This window comes from Entelurus aequoreus, linkage group LG27, assembly GCF_033978785.1.
Source record: "Entelurus aequoreus isolate RoL-2023_Sb linkage group LG27, RoL_Eaeq_v1.1, whole genome shotgun sequence".
Lineage (NCBI taxonomy): Eukaryota > Metazoa > Chordata > Actinopteri > Syngnathiformes > Syngnathidae > Entelurus > Entelurus aequoreus.
In genome coordinates, this window is record NC_084757.1 from 26,246,378 (window position 1) to 26,264,768 (window position 18,391).

At 38.1% G+C, this 18,391-nt stretch overlaps 1 protein-coding gene across 2 annotated transcripts in view; it reads left to right on the plus strand.

The window, feature by feature from the left end:
- zfyve9b (zinc finger, FYVE domain containing 9b) overlaps positions 1-18,391 on the plus strand; it is a 28,815-nt gene that overhangs the window by 1,340 nt on the left and 9,084 nt on the right. The window contains exons 1-9 of one of the 2 annotated variants that reach the window (XM_062039357.1): positions 4,217-4,343; positions 6,300-6,892; positions 6,991-7,090; positions 7,177-7,376; positions 11,310-11,421; positions 11,575-11,697; positions 11,772-11,927; positions 15,422-15,646; positions 15,728-15,810. In XM_062039357.1, the coding sequence (XP_061895341.1) occupies positions 6,446-6,892; positions 6,991-7,090; positions 7,177-7,376; positions 11,310-11,421; positions 11,575-11,697; positions 11,772-11,927; positions 15,422-15,646; positions 15,728-15,810 (1,446 nt within the window). In that variant the 5' untranslated portion in view covers positions 4,217-4,343; positions 6,300-6,445. Of the gene's footprint in view, positions 1-4,216; positions 4,344-6,299; positions 6,893-6,990; positions 7,091-7,176; positions 7,377-11,309; positions 11,422-11,574; positions 11,698-11,771; positions 11,928-15,421; positions 15,647-15,727; positions 15,811-18,391 lie in introns of those variants that run through there. The other variant, XM_062039356.1, reaches the window with a different exon arrangement.

Here is an 18,391-nt window from a genome sequence, read left to right on the forward strand (position 1 = left end):
CAGCCACTTACAGCGCTCCTTAAAAAAGGTGGGAAAAAGGTGAAATTGGGAAAGGGGGGAAGAGTAAAAAAATATCAGTCTAAGACTGGACCCTCGGGAGGGGTCCAGACTGAGTCCAAGGAAAAAACCTCACATAGCATAGCACACATAAACATGATACATATAATCGCAACAGAGGGGGGGGGGGGGGGGGGTTTGGGGCCCTGGAGGCCGGCTGCCGCTATAAAGCGCTACTCAGCCGTCCACAACCCCGAAGAGGAATTAAGCAGTGGTGAAGGCGTTGATTGGGGAAGGGGCGGGTGCATGCGTGCATGTATGCCCAATTAACTTGGGTGAGATGTTGAAATGTTTTTGTGGACTGGGGCCGATCACAAAGTTCAACACCAGGTGTTATTGAAAAAAAGGAAGGTCAAAAGCGTCCATCACTGAGGAGTCCTTAAGTAGCGTAACGCACGTTGTGTAAACAATGCACACCGAGGCACAACACACGGCATGCTAGCAGCTAACGGGCTGCGATAGACTGACCATACGTCCTATTTTCACCGGACATGTCCTCTTTTGTGGAGCTGTCAGGGCGGAGTTTCTTAAATGCCTCAAATGTCCGGCATTTTGAGTTAGGGTTGCGTGTATTTTCAATGTACGTTCAGGGTTAAGAAGGGGTTGAAAACAAAACAAATTGTGCGCACAGCAGCATTCGCGAGGGAGGGACAGAGAGAGCGAGAGAGTTATGATAAACGCGCATGCGTCACCAGGCTCTGCTTTTTATCCATAGATTTATCAGATTTAATTTTTTATTATCTATAGCAGGGGTGTCAAAAGTGTGCCCCGGAGGCCATTTGCGGCCCACAGCTAATGTTTTAAAGGCCCACGGCACATTCTAAAAATACTATTAAAATAAACAAAAACATAACAAAAGTGAAATAAAAAAGCTTAAAGGTTAAATGTAATTTAGGAAAAGTTGCAATGTTGACTATAATAAAACAAAGCTGTTTTTTTTTCTTTCAAACTGTCATTGCTGAAAACATAATATTGAATCAAAATCAATGTTATTATGAATTATTGACCCATCCAAGGTTCCGATTACTTCACATCAAATATTCCACAAAGAAAAATATTTTTGGTGGAAGATTTTGCAAATTTGGTAAATAAATAACCCCAAAATGTACATTTTGTTGTTTTCTTACTGTACCGAAAATGAACCGAACCGTGACCTCTAAACCGAGGTACGTACCGAACCAAATTTTTTGTGTATAGTTACACCCCTATACTTTCAGAATAAATTATGTGATAATAATCATCAGTCAACTCATTGGTGTTAATTTCCCAGCTATCAAGATAAAAAAAATAAAAATAAATCGAATTACACAATGTTATTTATGTAGTTTGCTCATTTTCCTCAACTGATGTACTAACATCCATCCATTCATTCATTTTCTACCGCTTGTCCCTTTCGGGGTTGCGGGGGGTGCTAGAGCCTAACATCATGTGTTTTGTTTTTACATATGTAGCATCATCTACCAAGATACAAATAATTGTTATTGCGACATCTAGTGGACACATTTAGAACAGCAGTTTTTTTCATTTAAAAATGTGGGCTTATTTTTATACTTAGCAAACTCATCCCACGGGCCGGATAAAACCTGTTCTAGGGCCTTACGTTTGACACCCCTGCCTTATACACTGTAACTCTGCTTTTGTCCTCCATCGGCTCTTTAGCACCGCCCTAGTGGCTCCCTGGTGCTTTTTCAAAAATGGAAAAAGAAGGGGGAAAAATATATTTGTAGTTTTGATAATGTTTCTGGAGGAGGACAAACATGATACAAACCTTCCTAATTGTTAGAAAGCCCACTGTTTAATGTGTTTATGCTTCACTGATGGCACTATTTGGTCAGCGCCTTTTTGTCCTACTAATTTTGGCAGTCCTTGAACTCACCGTAGTGGGTTTACGTGTACAACTTGCCGACCCCTGTCCTACATAACAGATGTCATATACTAACATTAAAGGACCCATAGCATCCGACAGAGATTTCACCAATTTACCATAGTTTTTGTTCCTGAAAATAAATGGCAGTCTTTCCCTATAATATCAATTAGTTTTTGAGTAATCTGGAAATAACTGTACTTCGAACGCCCCCCTTTCCATCGCCAGACTCAATTTGCCGGCCCCTTTTGATGTGACGTCATCAACGGAACTGGAGCCCATTTCCCCGTACATACAGTGTGGATAAAGCCATGTAAAACTATTATTTTGATCACTTCATTGCATGTTATTGTCGCCCTAGACCAGGACCAATCTGGCCCGCCGGACATTCCCAAATATTTTTTTGTCTGATTTTTAAGATGGAAACTGTAGCTGCCATTATGATGTGCAGTGATGTTTTCAAATGAGTTATATAAGTCTTGAACTATACGAAGTATTTCAATGTTTGGAATCTGCGCTTTTGCATGATGTACTAGTTACTATGGTAATCTAATTAGTTACTATAGTAATCTAAAGTCACAGCAGCTCAGACGAGGCACCAAGCAGTGTGGGTGGGGAGCGTTTCCACAGAGTGTTTCCAGAGCGGCCAGCCTGAAATGCGGGTGTCAGGGACAGACGTGGAAGGAGATTTTTACAACAAAGTTCTAAAGCTTATTGATATGTCAGATTGTAGGTGGAGTTTTTTTTACACTTCGCGTTCATATATCGCTATTTTTGTTGCGTTTTGCTTGGTTGTAAAATATGTCGATCGAGAGGGGGTGTGACGTTCATACGTTGTCAATATTCAGTGTTTTATGGTTCATAGTTAATATTGTAAATCCCACATTCTTTAATTTCATGTACATCCTGGGTGTCTCATTTAGTAAAAAAAAAGTAAAATTCCATTTCGTTTTTTAAGGCGGTCTGTCTGTTCCTAAAAATCAGATATACCGCCCCCCAGACATATTTTTTTCTCTAAACTTGGCCCCCAGAGGCAAGATAATTGCCCAGGCCTGCCCTAGACCATGATTACTTAAAAACTGATATAGCTAACATTATGAGCAAAGATAAATATAAAACAACTTGAGGAAAACATCAGTAGAAAAGGACGAAAATCGAGATCGCGTTTAGGTTTTTTTTCTAGCAACATTTTTCCCATCCGAAGTCTTCTTCTTCTGGAGAGGTGCATACTTTCCTCATGTATCCATCATTTGGAAATGTATGCATGCTGACTCCATCTTTAGTTGTTTTGCTGCAACCTGTAACAATGCAACTGGCAGCCATACTTGATCATTCCTTCAAATTCTTTGCAAAAATATAGTCATTCGGGATAAAGATCTGACCAAACCACAAGCCATAGGTAGCCATACGTAATATGAAATTGTCTCCAGCCCTCTGTAGATGACGTCAAGCTCGACCACAATTTGGAGCTAAAATTTGGTGTCCCAAAATGTGCTGAAACGTGCTAAAAAAACAAGCCTAAAATTACTGCAGGTGGTGTTGTGACATTTTCCCACAAATTAAAACAAATCTTTAAATACACATTCACATTCCAACACACTGTAGTCTATAGAAATGGCAGTGAATATGAACATGAATGTTTATACTATATTCATGTTGTCATTTAAGATAGCTAGTGTAACCTATTTTTATGGGCTTGCCTCTTTGTTATGTTAAGTTCCTGTTATAAGCTGTTATAAAGTATATGCCTTGAGCTCTTAGCGCCTTCAAAATAAGAGCTTAAGGCATATACTGTATAAACCTTATAAAAAATGATTTCAAAACCTCCGCTCCACTAAAACGTGTCACCCTTTCCGCTCTTAGCGCTTTCAAAATAAGAGCTCAAGGCATATACTGTATAACAGCTTATAACAGGAACTTAACACCACAAAGAGGCAAGCCCATGAAAATAGGTTACATAAGCAATTAATGTTGGACCAAGCTGCTAAAAGGTGATTAGTGAGCTAGTTGCCAGCTAGCTATTATTAGTGCGCAAGTTGCCACCTCGTTCGGGGTTCAGCAACCTACGGCTCTTTAGCGCCGCCCTAGTGGCTCCCTGGAGCTTTTTAAAACATTTATGAAAATAGAAAAACATTGGGGGGAAAAATATATTTTTGTTTTAATATGATTTCTGTAAGAGGACAACATGACACAAACATCCCTAAATGTTAGAAATCCCACTGTTTATATGAAACATGATTATCTGATGACAGTATTTGGCCTGCGCCGTTTTGTCCTACTAATTTTGGCGGTCCTTGAACTCACCGTACTTGGTTTACATGTATAACTTTCTTCAACGATGCCAGAGAAAGACGTGTTTTACGCAACTCCTTTGTCTCATTTTGCCCACCAAAGTTTTTATGCTGTGCGTGAGTGCACAAAGGTGAGCTTTGTTGGTGTTAATGACTTTTGTGGAGTGCTAATCAGACATATTTGGTCAGTGCATGACTGCAAGCTAATCGATGCTAACATGCTATTTAGGCTAGCTGTATGTACATATTGCATCATTATGCCTCGTTTGTAGCTATATTTGAGCTCATTTAATTTCCGGTATGTATTTAATTTATATCTGAATTTCTCATGACACATTATCCGTGTGTAATATTGGCTGCATGTCTCATAGTTGTTTGTGTGCCATTACAGACCACAGCAAATGTTACCCAGCTAACAAAGATTGTGATAAATCTATTACAAGAAGACAGCCTGCCGTTTCCTTTAACTTGGACACACACATCTATACCTTTGACCATTAAAAGCCAGTAATAATTTAGAGGAGTTATTTCACTTTCTGAGAAGCCTAATGTTTTCCAATGTTGTAAAAAATGTGTAGAATAAATATTACATTTCAACATTTCTGTCAACCAAGATTTGTGTCAGCCTGCGACACATAGTCATTTTGATAGTTGGCTAATATGGACATTTAGGTCAAGTGTTGCTTTCATTATAACACTTACATAAGGCTTTTAAGACAGATTTTTAAATTTTGGTCCAATATGGCTCTTTCAACATTTTGGGTTGCTGACCCTTGAGCTAGTTATATGCAGCCTGACCTGCCAGCTGGTGATTAGCAACCTAGTGGTCAGTTAGTGATTAGCATGCTAGTTGCCAGCCAACTATACGGCATTATTTCAATATGTCTGGTATTGCACAAGGTACCTATAGGACAGTTTTAATTCAAAACACAGTCAGTGTTTTGAATCATTCGGGGGTCCCCCGCTCCGTTTCTCCGTCTGATTGGGGGTCCTTGGCCTGGAAAACGTTTAAGACGCCTGCTTTAACCCTTGTGTAATGTTCATATTGTTGTTACTGAGCCAGCGTTTGTGGGTCTGATGGACCCGTTGCATTTTGTGGCTTTTAATGCCTCACAATCAAACACTTTTATGTTAAAATACTGAACAGATGTTTACCTTATCCCAACAAACATCTGTTCAGTATTTTAACATAAAAGTGTTTGATTGTGAGGCATTAAAAGCCACAAAATGCAAGGGGTCCATCAGACCCACAAACGCTGGCTGAGTAATAACAATATGAACGTTGCATGGAACATTTCTCTGCCAGTTTCTGCAACCCACAGGGATTATTCTTTTGTGTTTCTGCACCTGCGGTTCCCACACAAGGTTGCAACATTGTTTGTCAACACTGTCTGCTCTCATTTTCTCGCACATTTGACCCTCTGATGTTCTGTCCTCCTCCTGTCTAGGCCTGCTGTGTGTGTGTGTGTGTGGGGGGGGTCTTATATGTAATAGAAATGTGTAGGGGGGGTGTATGGTGTGTGGTCATTAAATATGTATTCTGATACATGTTCTTCACAGAAAATGAGCCAAAGTCAGTGAGTCTCAGTTTGAAAAATTAATTAATTGTATCATTTTTCTTTTAATAAAAAATGAAAACTGGTCCCACAGACCTGAACACCACGCAAGAGTGGGACAGGAGGATGCAAACGTTAAATTGCTAACATTACCATCACATTTTAACAGCAACATCATGCTAGGTTTGCATATTCACGGAAGAAAAACAATATGGTCAAATTTACAGCTCCCACGCTATGTAGTTGACTGGTGGTTTTTTTTAAAGATGTGTAGTGAAGCCTGCTTTTTTTAAGTGCTCTTCTGTGAAGTAGTTGATGTATGTCCATGAGTGTGCAGTGATCATCTCTCAAGGCTGATGTCCTGTTAAACTTAGCGACCTCCAGCGATGATTGAAAGCATGAAAGGCATGTGGAGGATTATGAGTCCTCACATTCTCTTTAATGGCCACTTAGCACACGCCTGTTCCTTTAGAGGAGTGATGTAATGCATGTGTGTGTGTGTAATGATGGCCACACTCTCCTTGATAACAGATGAAGGAGACAACCCATCTCTTGGTGACACCAAACAACCATGGCTGAGCAGACCTTACCTCCTGGTGCTCAAAGATGGAGATGTGTCCAAATCAGGTCAAATCAAACCCGGGGACCCCTCCAAGTCCTCCTCGGATGACGTGGTCATGTCGTCCGAGCAGAAGAACCCTGCGAAAATGCTCCACGTGGAGGAAGGCGGCTGCACGGTGACCACGTGGGGTGAAGGTTGCTGTGAGGAGTCAACCACCGGTCGCCTGGTTCTGAGTCCAGCTGAGGAGGAGCAGATTGGCCCTTCCAAGGAGGACTCAGTGATTGAGGAGAAGGAGATGGAGGAATCGCATGAGGAAAATCATTTAAAACGACCCAATGGAGGCGAGGTGGAGCTCGCCAGTAAGGAGGGCGCGGTGGGAGACTCCGCATTCTCCCCCGTGGATCCCGACAACGAGTCCAGCAACTTGTCCAAAGATGGAGGCAGCGCCCTGGGGGAGGTGGCTCCGGTTTGGATCCCGGACGCTCAGGCTCAGGTGTGCATGAAGTGCGGAGTCAAGTTCACGTTCACCAAGCGGAGGCACCACTGTCGCGCTTGCGGAAAGGTGAGGCCACTATCGTGCAGCTATGTGTGGTGTGCACTATTACCGTGACATTACCCGTGATCGTATACATGTGTGCATGTGCACGTGTGTGTCGTCAGGTGTTTTGTGCACTTTGCTCCGGCCTGAAGTTCAGACTTACACATCTGGATGGCAAGGAGGGGCGGGTTTGTGTTTCCTGTCATTCAACCCTCATTAAAAGTGAGCCACAATTATGTTTTATTCGCCCATTGAAGCTCACCGTGTCCTTTTTCGCCACCACGACATCTCGCCTCTTCTTCCCGCAGGCACCTCCCCCAGGGGGAGAAGGAGGGTCCGGTTCGCCGATGGAATCCCCGTCGACGAGCAGTCCGAGTCCACCCCCAGCACGCCCGTCGGAGGCCTGTACTTCTCGCCGCTGACGAGCCTGGCGCAGAGCAGGACGGCCAAACGTCCAGGAGGTTCGCCACAGCTCCGGACAGCCTCCAGGCCACATGGGGGCGCTAATGTAGGCCACGTTAAGAATAGCAATAATACACTTGATCGTACAGAGCAACAAAAAAATAATACATATATATATAATCTCATTCTAAATCTTCATGGTATTCTCAGTTTTAATGCCATTTTACGTGTTCCGTGAAAACCTGGAAGTAATACGCATCAATATCAAAATCTTTTCTTACTAAATTCCATTTTGACAGAAGAATACATCTACTTCATACAATTGCATATTTGTCAAACTTTAATATTATCCAGTAATTAAAAAAAAATGTTTTCATGCATTCCAAACATTTTTGTAATGTATGCTTAAATATCTGCTTAACTTATGATTTCACTGCAAGTTCCATCCATCCATCCATCTTCTTCCGCTTATCCGAGGTCGGGTCGTGGGGGCAGCAGCCTAAGCAGGGAAGCCCAGACTTCCCTCTCCCCAGCCACTTCGTCTAGCTCCTCCCGGGGGATCCCGAGGCGTTCCCAGGCCAGCCGGGAGACATAGTCTTCCCAACGTGTCCTGGGTCTTCCCCGTGGCCTCCTACCGGTCGGACGTGCCCTAAACACCTCCCTAGGGAGGCGTTCGGGGGGCATCCTGACCAGATGCCCGAACCACCTCATCTGGCTCCTCTCGATGTGGAGGCCTTCACTGCTTGTTATATCAATCAATCAATCAATGTTTATTTATATAGCCCTAAATCACAAGTGTCTCAAAGGGCTGTACAAGCCACATATCAAATTGTACACTGTAAAAGTGAAAATAGATTTTACGGTCAACACAATTTTATTGTAAAGAAGAACTGTCATCGTTTTTGTTTTGTTTTTCATTTACAGTAATACACCTTTTTTTTCCCTTTTTTTTCAGCTATTCAGGCAAATCATATTGTTGATGTAATACACCTTAAAAGAACAACAGTAGATTTTACCGTTAAAAACAGTGGTACCATGTGCAGTAATATGCTGAAAAAAAACGTCATAACTTTTACAGTAGAATTCTGGCAACTGAGCTGCCAGTTTTTTACCGTAAAATCTACAGATTTGTTTTTACAGTGTACGTAAAAAAAAATAGTGTGATAATATTATGAGGCAAATCCTTTTAAATTCGATTCATAAATATTCACTGTTACACACGGCCCTATAACTGCAAATCGGCCCTAATTGAAAATGATTTTGACACCCTATTTCTATATCAATATCTGCATTTTATTCAAATTTTTTATTCTAATTCCAGATCTAAATACTTGTTTTAAATACTCAGAAGTCAAAATGCTTCATAGTTTCAGTGTTATACCTTGTCTTTAATCTTCATCAGACAGTTTTCCTGTAATTCTGAATCTCAATCTTCCTACTTCCTCCTTCAATTTGATCTCAATCTCAGTCTCTATCGTAATTTAAATATATATTTTCTAAAGGCCAGTTTTAAATCTTGTTTTCATCTATAATTAAACCATAATCCTCATTTTTTTTTCTTTATTTTCCATGTCGGATCCCATCTCAATCTCTAGCATAATCTCAGTCTTATTCCACATCTTGATCTCTGTCTTTGTCTCTATTTTAATAATTTTAGTACCCGTTCCTCATTTTTATTTCTTAAATAAAATAAAATAAAATAATTTTAATGTCAATGTTAGACTGAATCTCAATCCTATTTTAAATCACATCCTTGATACTAATCTTGAAATCAAACATATTCACATATATATATATATATATATATATATATATATATATATATATATATATATATATATATATATATATATATATATATATATATATATATATATATGTATATATATTAGGGCTGCAACTAACGATTAATTTGATAATCGATTAATCTGTCGATTATTACTTCGATTAATCGATTAATAATCGGACAAAAGAGACAAAATACATTTCTATCCAGTATTTTATTGGAAAAAAACAGCATACTGGCACCATACTTATTTTGTTTATTGTTTCTCAGCTGTTTGTACATCTTGCAGTTCATAAATAAAGGTTTATTAAAAAAAAAAAAAATTATTAAAAAAAAAAAAACAAAAAAAAAACCTCTGCGCATAGCATAGATCCAACGAATCGATGACTAAATTAATTGGCAACTATTTTAATAATAGATTTTAATCGATTTAATCGATTAGTTGTTGCAGCCCTAATATATATATATATATATATATATATATATATGTATATGTGTATTTAATTTGTGTGTATATATATATATATATGTATATATATATATGTATATATATATATATATATATATATATATATATATATATATATATATACACATACATATAAATGTACATTTACATATATATATATATATATATATATATACACACACATACATACATATAAATGTACATTTACATATATATATACATATACTGTACATAGATATACACATATATGTATATATTATACACACATATATATATATGGATATATATATATAGTGTATATATATATATACAGTATATATATATATATATATAGTGTATATATATATATACAGTATATATATATATATATATATATATATATATACACTATATATATATATATATATACAGTATATATGTGTATATATATATATGTGTTTATATATATATATATGTGTATATCTATGTACAGTATATGTATATATATATCAGTGGCGTGCCGTCACTAGAGGCAGGGGAGGCGGGGCCTCACCTGCCATCATGGAAAGAAAAAAAAAAGTAAAAAGAAAAAAAAAATTATTAAATTGTTATGTGTATCCAGTGATTATACTAAAGTTATTTTCCATTTAACTTCACCAGTTTTAGATTATTTTTATTTTTATTTTCACATTTGCCGTTCAAATACTGAGGAGACGGTGCGGTGATCAGCAGCCAGTTGAGGCACTTGTGCCTCACCATGGATTGCGCAATGACTCGGCTAACTGCTGGCCTGCTGTGCAGTGAGACCGTATTGCTATATGAATTATATTATACATTTCCATAGTTTAGTTAGCTGAGGTATATAATGTACAGTGTCTTTTGTCAACAACTGTATGTGTGTAACGTATTTCTTCTGCTGAGCGATCATAAAACTCTGCTGCCAAGACACACTGTGTGAGGCTCGTCTCATAACCCCGCCTCCTGGTGCCGGTTAACACTCCCGCCGCAGAATGCACCGCCCGACGGGAGCGCCACACCAACCAAAGCCCACACCCAAACCCTCCACGTATCAAGACCGAATCCACCCAAAAAAAATCACTTAACAAGAAGCCAAAAAGTGCAAAAACAACAATGCTCGCGCTGCAGGAGCCGCGAACGACCGCAGGGACACAACATTAGGTACACCTGCACTGCAGGTTCATATGTTTGTAAATCTGACTGTGATGATGCAGTCGTGCCTCACCAGACATTAACCTCACCGCACGCCACTGATATATATGTAAATGTACATGTATATATTTATATGTATGTGTGTGTGTGTGTGTGTATATATATATATATATATATATATATATATATATATATATATATATATATATATATATATATATATATAGGGCAGCTGTGGCTACAAATGTAGCTTACCACCACCAGGTGTGAATGAATGATGGGTTCCCACTTCTCTGTGAGCGCTTTGAGTATCTAACAATAGAAAAGCGCGATATAAATCAAATCCATTATTATATATATATATATATATATATATATATATATATATATATATATAAATATTATATTATACCTGAAAATATATGCATGTATGTATATATATACATATATATATATATATACCTGAAAATATACACATGTATGTATATATTATGTAGATACAGCATATGTATGTAATACAAAACCTCAATTCCTGGATGGATTTTTCTTTTTTAAAGACATATTGATAGTTTATACCTTAGATCTCACCTATGATGTGCTCCTTGTCCTTGTTGGCTCTCTCTTCCACCTTCAAGGAGGCTCGTGGTCCTCCGAGTTGGGGGACGTCCTCTTTAGTGAGCAGCTCATCCAACCTCATCCCGCTGGACGGCCTGCCGCCCATCCTCACGACCACGGGAGTCAAAGGAGGTACGCCCAGCTTCGTTCATTCTGATGCTGCTAGGAATGTTACTTTTTTCTCCCCAGAGGTGTGACCAAACTGCAGTTTAACCTATTTCCCACGAACTGAAGCATCTACGCTTTTATCATGCTTCCATCTAAAGTATCCTTTTCTGTCCTCAGATTACAGTGTAGAGGAGCATCCTTCTGAAATGTTGCTCATCCAGGACTTGGAGAGCGGCAGGTCCAATCCTCTTGTGTTTGTTCTCAACGCCAACCTGCTGGTCATGGTCAAGATGGTCAACTGTAAGTTTTTTTTTTTTACGTATTTCAATCCTTCTCCCGATTGAACTTTAAGTTTACCTTGATTGTGTGACAAGATGTAAACAGGAAGTGCTGGTGCGTGACCACCAAGGGGATGCATGCCGTGGGCCAGGTGGAAGTGGTGGTGCTCCTGCAATGTCTTCCTGAAGAGAAGAGCATCCCTAAGGACATATTCGGGCATTTTATCCAGCTGTACAGGGACGGCCTCACAGGTAAGACACACTCACACACTGCACACTTAACACTTCATTATGGCCTACTATCCAAGGCAACAGAATGTAGTAACAAGTCAATGGCATATGTATTGACCTGATCACTGACTGTATAATGATGATTAATAGGATATTTTTTGATTAATTGCATGACTTGTTAAATGAAAAAAATATTTACCGTATTTTTCGGACTATAAGTCGCAGTTTTTTTTTATAGTTTGGCCGGGGGTGCGACTTATAGTCAGGAGCGACTTATGTATGAAATTATTAACACATTACCGTAAAATATCAAATAATGTTATTTAGCTCATTCACGTAAGAGACTAGACGTATAAGATTTCATCGGATTTAGCGATTAGGAGTGACAGATTGTTTGGTAAACGTATAGCATGTTCTATATGTTATAGTTATTTGAATGACTCTTACCATAATATGTTACGTTAACATACCAGGCACGTTCTCAGTTGGTTATTTATGCCTCATATAACGTACACTTATTCAGCCTGTTGTTCACTATTCTTTATTTATTTTAAATTGCCTTTCAAATGTCTATTCTTGGTGTTGGGTTTTATCAAATAAATTTCCCTCAAAAATGCGACTTATACTCCAGTGCGACTTATATATGTTTTTTTCCCTTCTTTATTATGCATTTTCGGCCGGTGCGACTTATACTCCGGAGCGACTTATACTCCGAAAAATACGGTATGTGTAAAATCAAAAACTACTATTATTTATTTAATGGTCCGTGTTTCAATTCCATTTATTGAAACTAAAATTGAAATACCAAAACATACACTGACCTTTTAATTGAAATCATAGCCTCAAAGTCCTCTTGTGCCCAGTGACATTTTGTCTGAATTTGTAAAATGTTTTTGAGAAAATAAAAATATTGATGTAATCACTTTAGTATCGCACCCTTGATGTCGACACCACCAATTTATGGATCAATTCAGCCTCTCATGTGATGTGTACTGACTTCACACCCACTGGTTGTTTGTAATACTATCCTCACTCTAACTCTTATTAATCTACTTGTTAATTTCCTGTTTATACCTGCTTACTTTCGGCTGCAACACAATTCTATCTAAATTTCTTAAAGTTTACTTGATGCACTTATTTCTTCTGTAGTTTGAAGCTAGCTTAGCTGTTAGCATGCCTGCTGCTGCTTACCCTCGCTGTGTAACATGTTTAGCGTCGTCCTGTTTGTCAATAACACTTACGATATTAAGAAAAGCAGCATATTAGCCGTAATTGAGGTGATTATTATTAATTTAGAGGAGCGACTCCACACTGTGTACGGATATACTCAATTAGCTGCTAGCTTGTTAGCCGGGAGACTAAAAATAAATACATTATTAATAATTACTTACCTTCAAAGCCAGGCTAGTACCTAACAAATCATGTGTACCATTTCCTCCAAAACAACTTTTTGTCCACCCCAAGAAAGCTGAATATAACATCCTTGATCATCTAAACAAGTGGTTTTCAAACTTTTATCACCAGGTACCACTTCAGAAAACTCTCCTTGTTCCACCGAAATGACCAACATTAAAATATAGTATCACAGGAGCCCTAAATACTCATTAAAAACAAGGCAGATGTTTTATTTAGCAAGTATATTGTAACATTACACACAGTTTGAACAGTAACACTGTGTTTTAATTAGAGATGTCCGATAATGGCTTTTTTGCCGATATCCGATATTGCCCAACTCTTAATTACCGATACCGATATCAAACGGTACCGATATATACAGTTGTAGAATTAACACATTATTATGTCTAATTTTGTTGTGATGTCCCGCTGGATGCATTAAACAATGTAACAAGGTTTTCCAAAATAAATCAACTCAAGTTATGGAAAAAAAATGACAACATGGCACTGCCATATTTATTATTGAAGTCACAAAGTGCATTATTTTTTTTAACATGCCTCAAAACAGCAGCTTTGAATTTGGGACATGCTCTCCCTGAGAGAGCATGAGGAGGTTGAGGTGGGCGGTGTGGGGGTGGGGGGGTAGCGGAGTGTGTATATCGTAGCGTCCCGGAAGAGTTAGTGCTGCAAGGGGTTCTGGGTATTTGTTCTGTTGTGTTTATGTTGTGTTACGGTGCGGATGTTCTCCCGAATTGTGTTTGTCATTCTTGTTTGGTGTGGGTTCACATTGTGGTGCATATTTGTAACATTGTTAAACTGGTTTATACGGCCACCCTCAGTGTGACCTGTATGGCTGTTGACCAAGTATGTCTTGCATTCACTTGTGTGTGTGAAAAGCCGTAGATATTATGTGATTGGGCCGGCACGCAAAGGCAGTGCCTTTAAGGTTTATTGGAGCTCTGTACTTCTCCCTACATCCGTGTACACAGCGGCGTTTTAAAAAGTCATACATTTTACTTTTTGAAACAGATACCGATAATTTCCAATATTACATTTTAAAGCATTTAACGGCCGATAATATCGGCAGTCCGATATTATCGGACATCTCTAGTTTTAATATATGACAATAAAACTGTTAAGTGCTAAGTGATCCTTTTGGCATACCACTAGAATCTCGGGGTGTTAAACTCATTTTAGCTCAGGGGCCGCATGGAGGAACATCTGTGCAAACGCGGGCGGACTATTAAAATCATGGCATTAAAACTAAAGACAACTTCAGATTGTTTTCTTTGTCTTACTTTGGCCAAAAATAGAACAAACACATTCTGTAAATATTACAATAAAAATATAGAAAAAAAATACCGGCAGCGGTAAAGTTTAGATCCATGAAGGAAAGAAGAAAGTGAATGAATGTTTATAACTGAATACATTTACATATGCATAAAATGTGGGTTTTTTTTGTATTATTTTTTAAAATGAATTAAGTAACGTTTATGACAACCTATTTCCAAAACACAACATAGAATGTGAGATACAACAGGATAATGCATAAATTTATCATTTGTTTTCAAAATGCTTACAAAAAAAGTGGGACCCCAAAAAATTTACTATTTTAATAACTACCAAATATTTTTATGACTTGATGGGGTCCCTGGGACCCCATTTTGAAAATTCCTAGCGCCAACACTGACGGAGTATTGGTGCGTGCAGAACAGCAGCAGGCGGCTGTGGCCTGTGGGCCGGTTCTAATACTAATGAAATATCATCCCGGGGGCCACAGATCCGGCCCGCGGGCCTTGACTTTGACACCCCTGCGCTAGATAGAGCCCACGTACCACTAGTGGTACCCATACTACAGTTCTGGGGAAAAGTCAGGCCTGTGTTGACCACTTTACTTGATGGCACTGTTGGTGCACCTTGCACTCCCTCTGCAACCAAACGGCTGTTCATACTGATTGGTGACAAGCTTTTTCCCACCAATGAGAACACCAAGGTGTCACGTTTAATCTTGATCGAGCTTCTCCATTTAAAGACTCATAGGCAATTTGAAGACTGCCCTTATTTTATTATTGAACCTTGTCTTGGCCCTCCTGATGTTTTTTCTTGTTCTCTGTCCCCAGGTAAGGTGATAAAACACCTGTCCCTGTCGCTGTTCGGCAGCAGCTTCCTGGGCAGTGAGGAGCACGCCGGCTTCTTGTTTGTTTCCCCCACTCGCCAGTCCCTCTTAGGTCTAGCCCTGCCAAGCCAGCCGTACCTCTTTGGCCTGCTGGTCCACAGAGCCGAGGTGACCTGGGCCAAGGCCTTCCCCTTGCGCCTCATGCTGCGTCTGGGCGCCGAGTACAGATGTGAGCCGGTTCGGGGTGGGAATAAAACTCATGCATGTCGCTAATGCTGCTGCTGACCATCCGTATTCTTGTTTTTTCCAGTCTATCCTTGTCCTCTGTACAGCGTGCGCTTCAGGAAGGCCTTGTTTGGGGAGATAGGCCACACTGTCATGAGACTTTTAGTGGTGAGTCAAGTTTTATAGTATTTTTAGTAGCTTATAGTAAATGATCAAAACGATAATATAATTATTGTACCAAGTTATATCATATACACATTATAGTCTAATATATATTCTTTAGTGAAATGTGATTTTTATTCCGTGGGAGGGCAAACAAAATACTATTGAATATTAATCCAAAATATATTTGTACAAGCAAAGACATCCTCTACAATAAACGGCTTACCACAAATAAATCATTTTCAAATACAAAAAAAACCAACATCATAATGATTATAATGTGTACAATAAATGAAATCTACAACAATGTAGATCTTTTAAAAATAAAATGTCTTTGTTTATTTATTTCCTGGTAAAAAAAAAAAAAGTTAACGATAACACAATATTATGTAATAGTATTACAAAAGCCTCTTCTGATAGATCACCTTACCTCAAATGAATCATTTTCAAATACTGTATTTAACAAGAAAATTATAATAATTATAACCTGTACAATACATTTAGTGTATATAAAAAATATATAATAATAATAATCTGTACAATACATGTAATGTACACCAATTTAGATCATTTAAAAATAAAATATATTTTTGTATTTTCTGGTTAAAAAAAATATATATCTAAAATCATCAAAATTTATGTTTTTTTCACAACAATTACCCACACTATTAATTGAGTAACACAATATGATTTAATTATATCATAAAATATATATTTTTACAAACAAAAGCCTCTTCTGATAAAACACACATCAAATGAATAATAGTCCAAAATCATGTTAATTACAACCTGTGCATTATAGTGTCATATAGAAAATATGAATTAAATATCATCCAACAAAATCTGATTATATATTGTAAAGGCTTCTTACTGTACTTTGAATATTTATTATTCAAATATGAAAATGGCAATTGTAATGTGTACCATACAATATTATTGTAATATAATGAAGACTTAAAAAAATACATTATTTATTTGTAATTAAATATCCTGATGAAAAAATTTAATTGCACAAATAAACGTCTTCTCTCTTATAGAATGCCTTACCTTGGATATTTTCTTTTTCCAAAATTTTAATTGTAACCTATGATATGGATTTTTAGGAATTTCTATTTGTGTTAACAAATGTAGTATGAATTATTAAATGTTATTTAAAAAATATGTTTGTAAAAATGAAGGCAACCTCTGTTTCAATAACAATTAAATACATTTTATCAAATAAATATTAAATACATTTCTCTGGGTATTGTATTATATGCTGTATGTACTACCCCAAAGTTGTTCTTTTGTCCTGTCCAGCTACTCAAGCAAATCCTATTGTTGATGTAGATGCCCATATCGGCTGTACAGATTTACTTTACCAAAGAGAAGTGTGGGATACTTCTCTTGTTGCATTATTTTCATTTGACTTCATTGAATGGGTTTATATTAATGTTTGGCACTGCCTGACCAGAGCAGGAGGGGATAGAAAGAAGAAAAAAAAGGAAGACATAGGGGGAAATTACGGAAACAAGAGGGGGATAAGACAAAGAGACAACAACAGAAACAACAAAAACAGAACAACATCAGCAAATAGGATATGTACAAATATTATACGAATTGTGATAGCAGAGAAGCAGTTAGTGAAGTAAATATTAATAACAGAAATGACAATGAGCATTCTTGCACTACAAATTGAGCAATAGAAATATAACTATTCATAATGAATAATAATAATAATTACCTCTATTATCAACAATGCAATTGTTTCAAATGCAACAATACATATATGTAATGATAACTTGAATTATAAAAGAAAGCAGGTAAATGGAGGGGAAGAAAGAGAAGCAAACTGCATTAACCTTGTAGAGTGTTATTGTAACAATAGGTTAAGCTTTGTCAATGTGCCATGTTTTATCCAGTTTCCCCTTGGGGAACAACGTTAATATACTGTATGTTTGATGAAACGTGATTATATGCATGACTGTACGTATGCAAATGTACAGTATGTGTATATGTATGTTTTTACAGTGAATGTGTGTGTGGATGTATGTACCGTGAGTGTGTATGTATGTACTATGTTTGTGTATGTATGTGGGAACGCATACACTTATGTATGTAGGTAAGTACCAATGTGTGCGCGTATGTATTAATTAATGAATGAATGAATGTACGTACGTGTGTATGTATATATGTATGAATAATTGTGTGTGTAGGAGTATGTATGTGTATATGTATGTACAATATATTTGTCTCTGAGTGTGTGCGGGAGCCCAAGTACGGCCCCAGCCACCCAGAGAGCCCAACCATAGTCAGGCCGGCCAGCAACAGGACCCCCAGAGCCTCGACCACTGTGCCCCCTGGCAGTGCCAGCGGCAGGTCATAGACAGACGTGCCCGGCAGAGGACAAGGCAAGGGAGAAGCAGGGGACAGCCAGCCCCCAAGCCAGTGAGAGACCACACCCCATGTGTGCAGAAAGGGACCCCAACAATGGAAATGGTACATCCAGCAACTGTCCTGATAGATTCTCCCCCCTGGGGAAGAGGAAGAAAAGGAAAAAAGAAAAAGATCACAGACACGCTGCTGACTCGCAAAGTCACTACCTCCA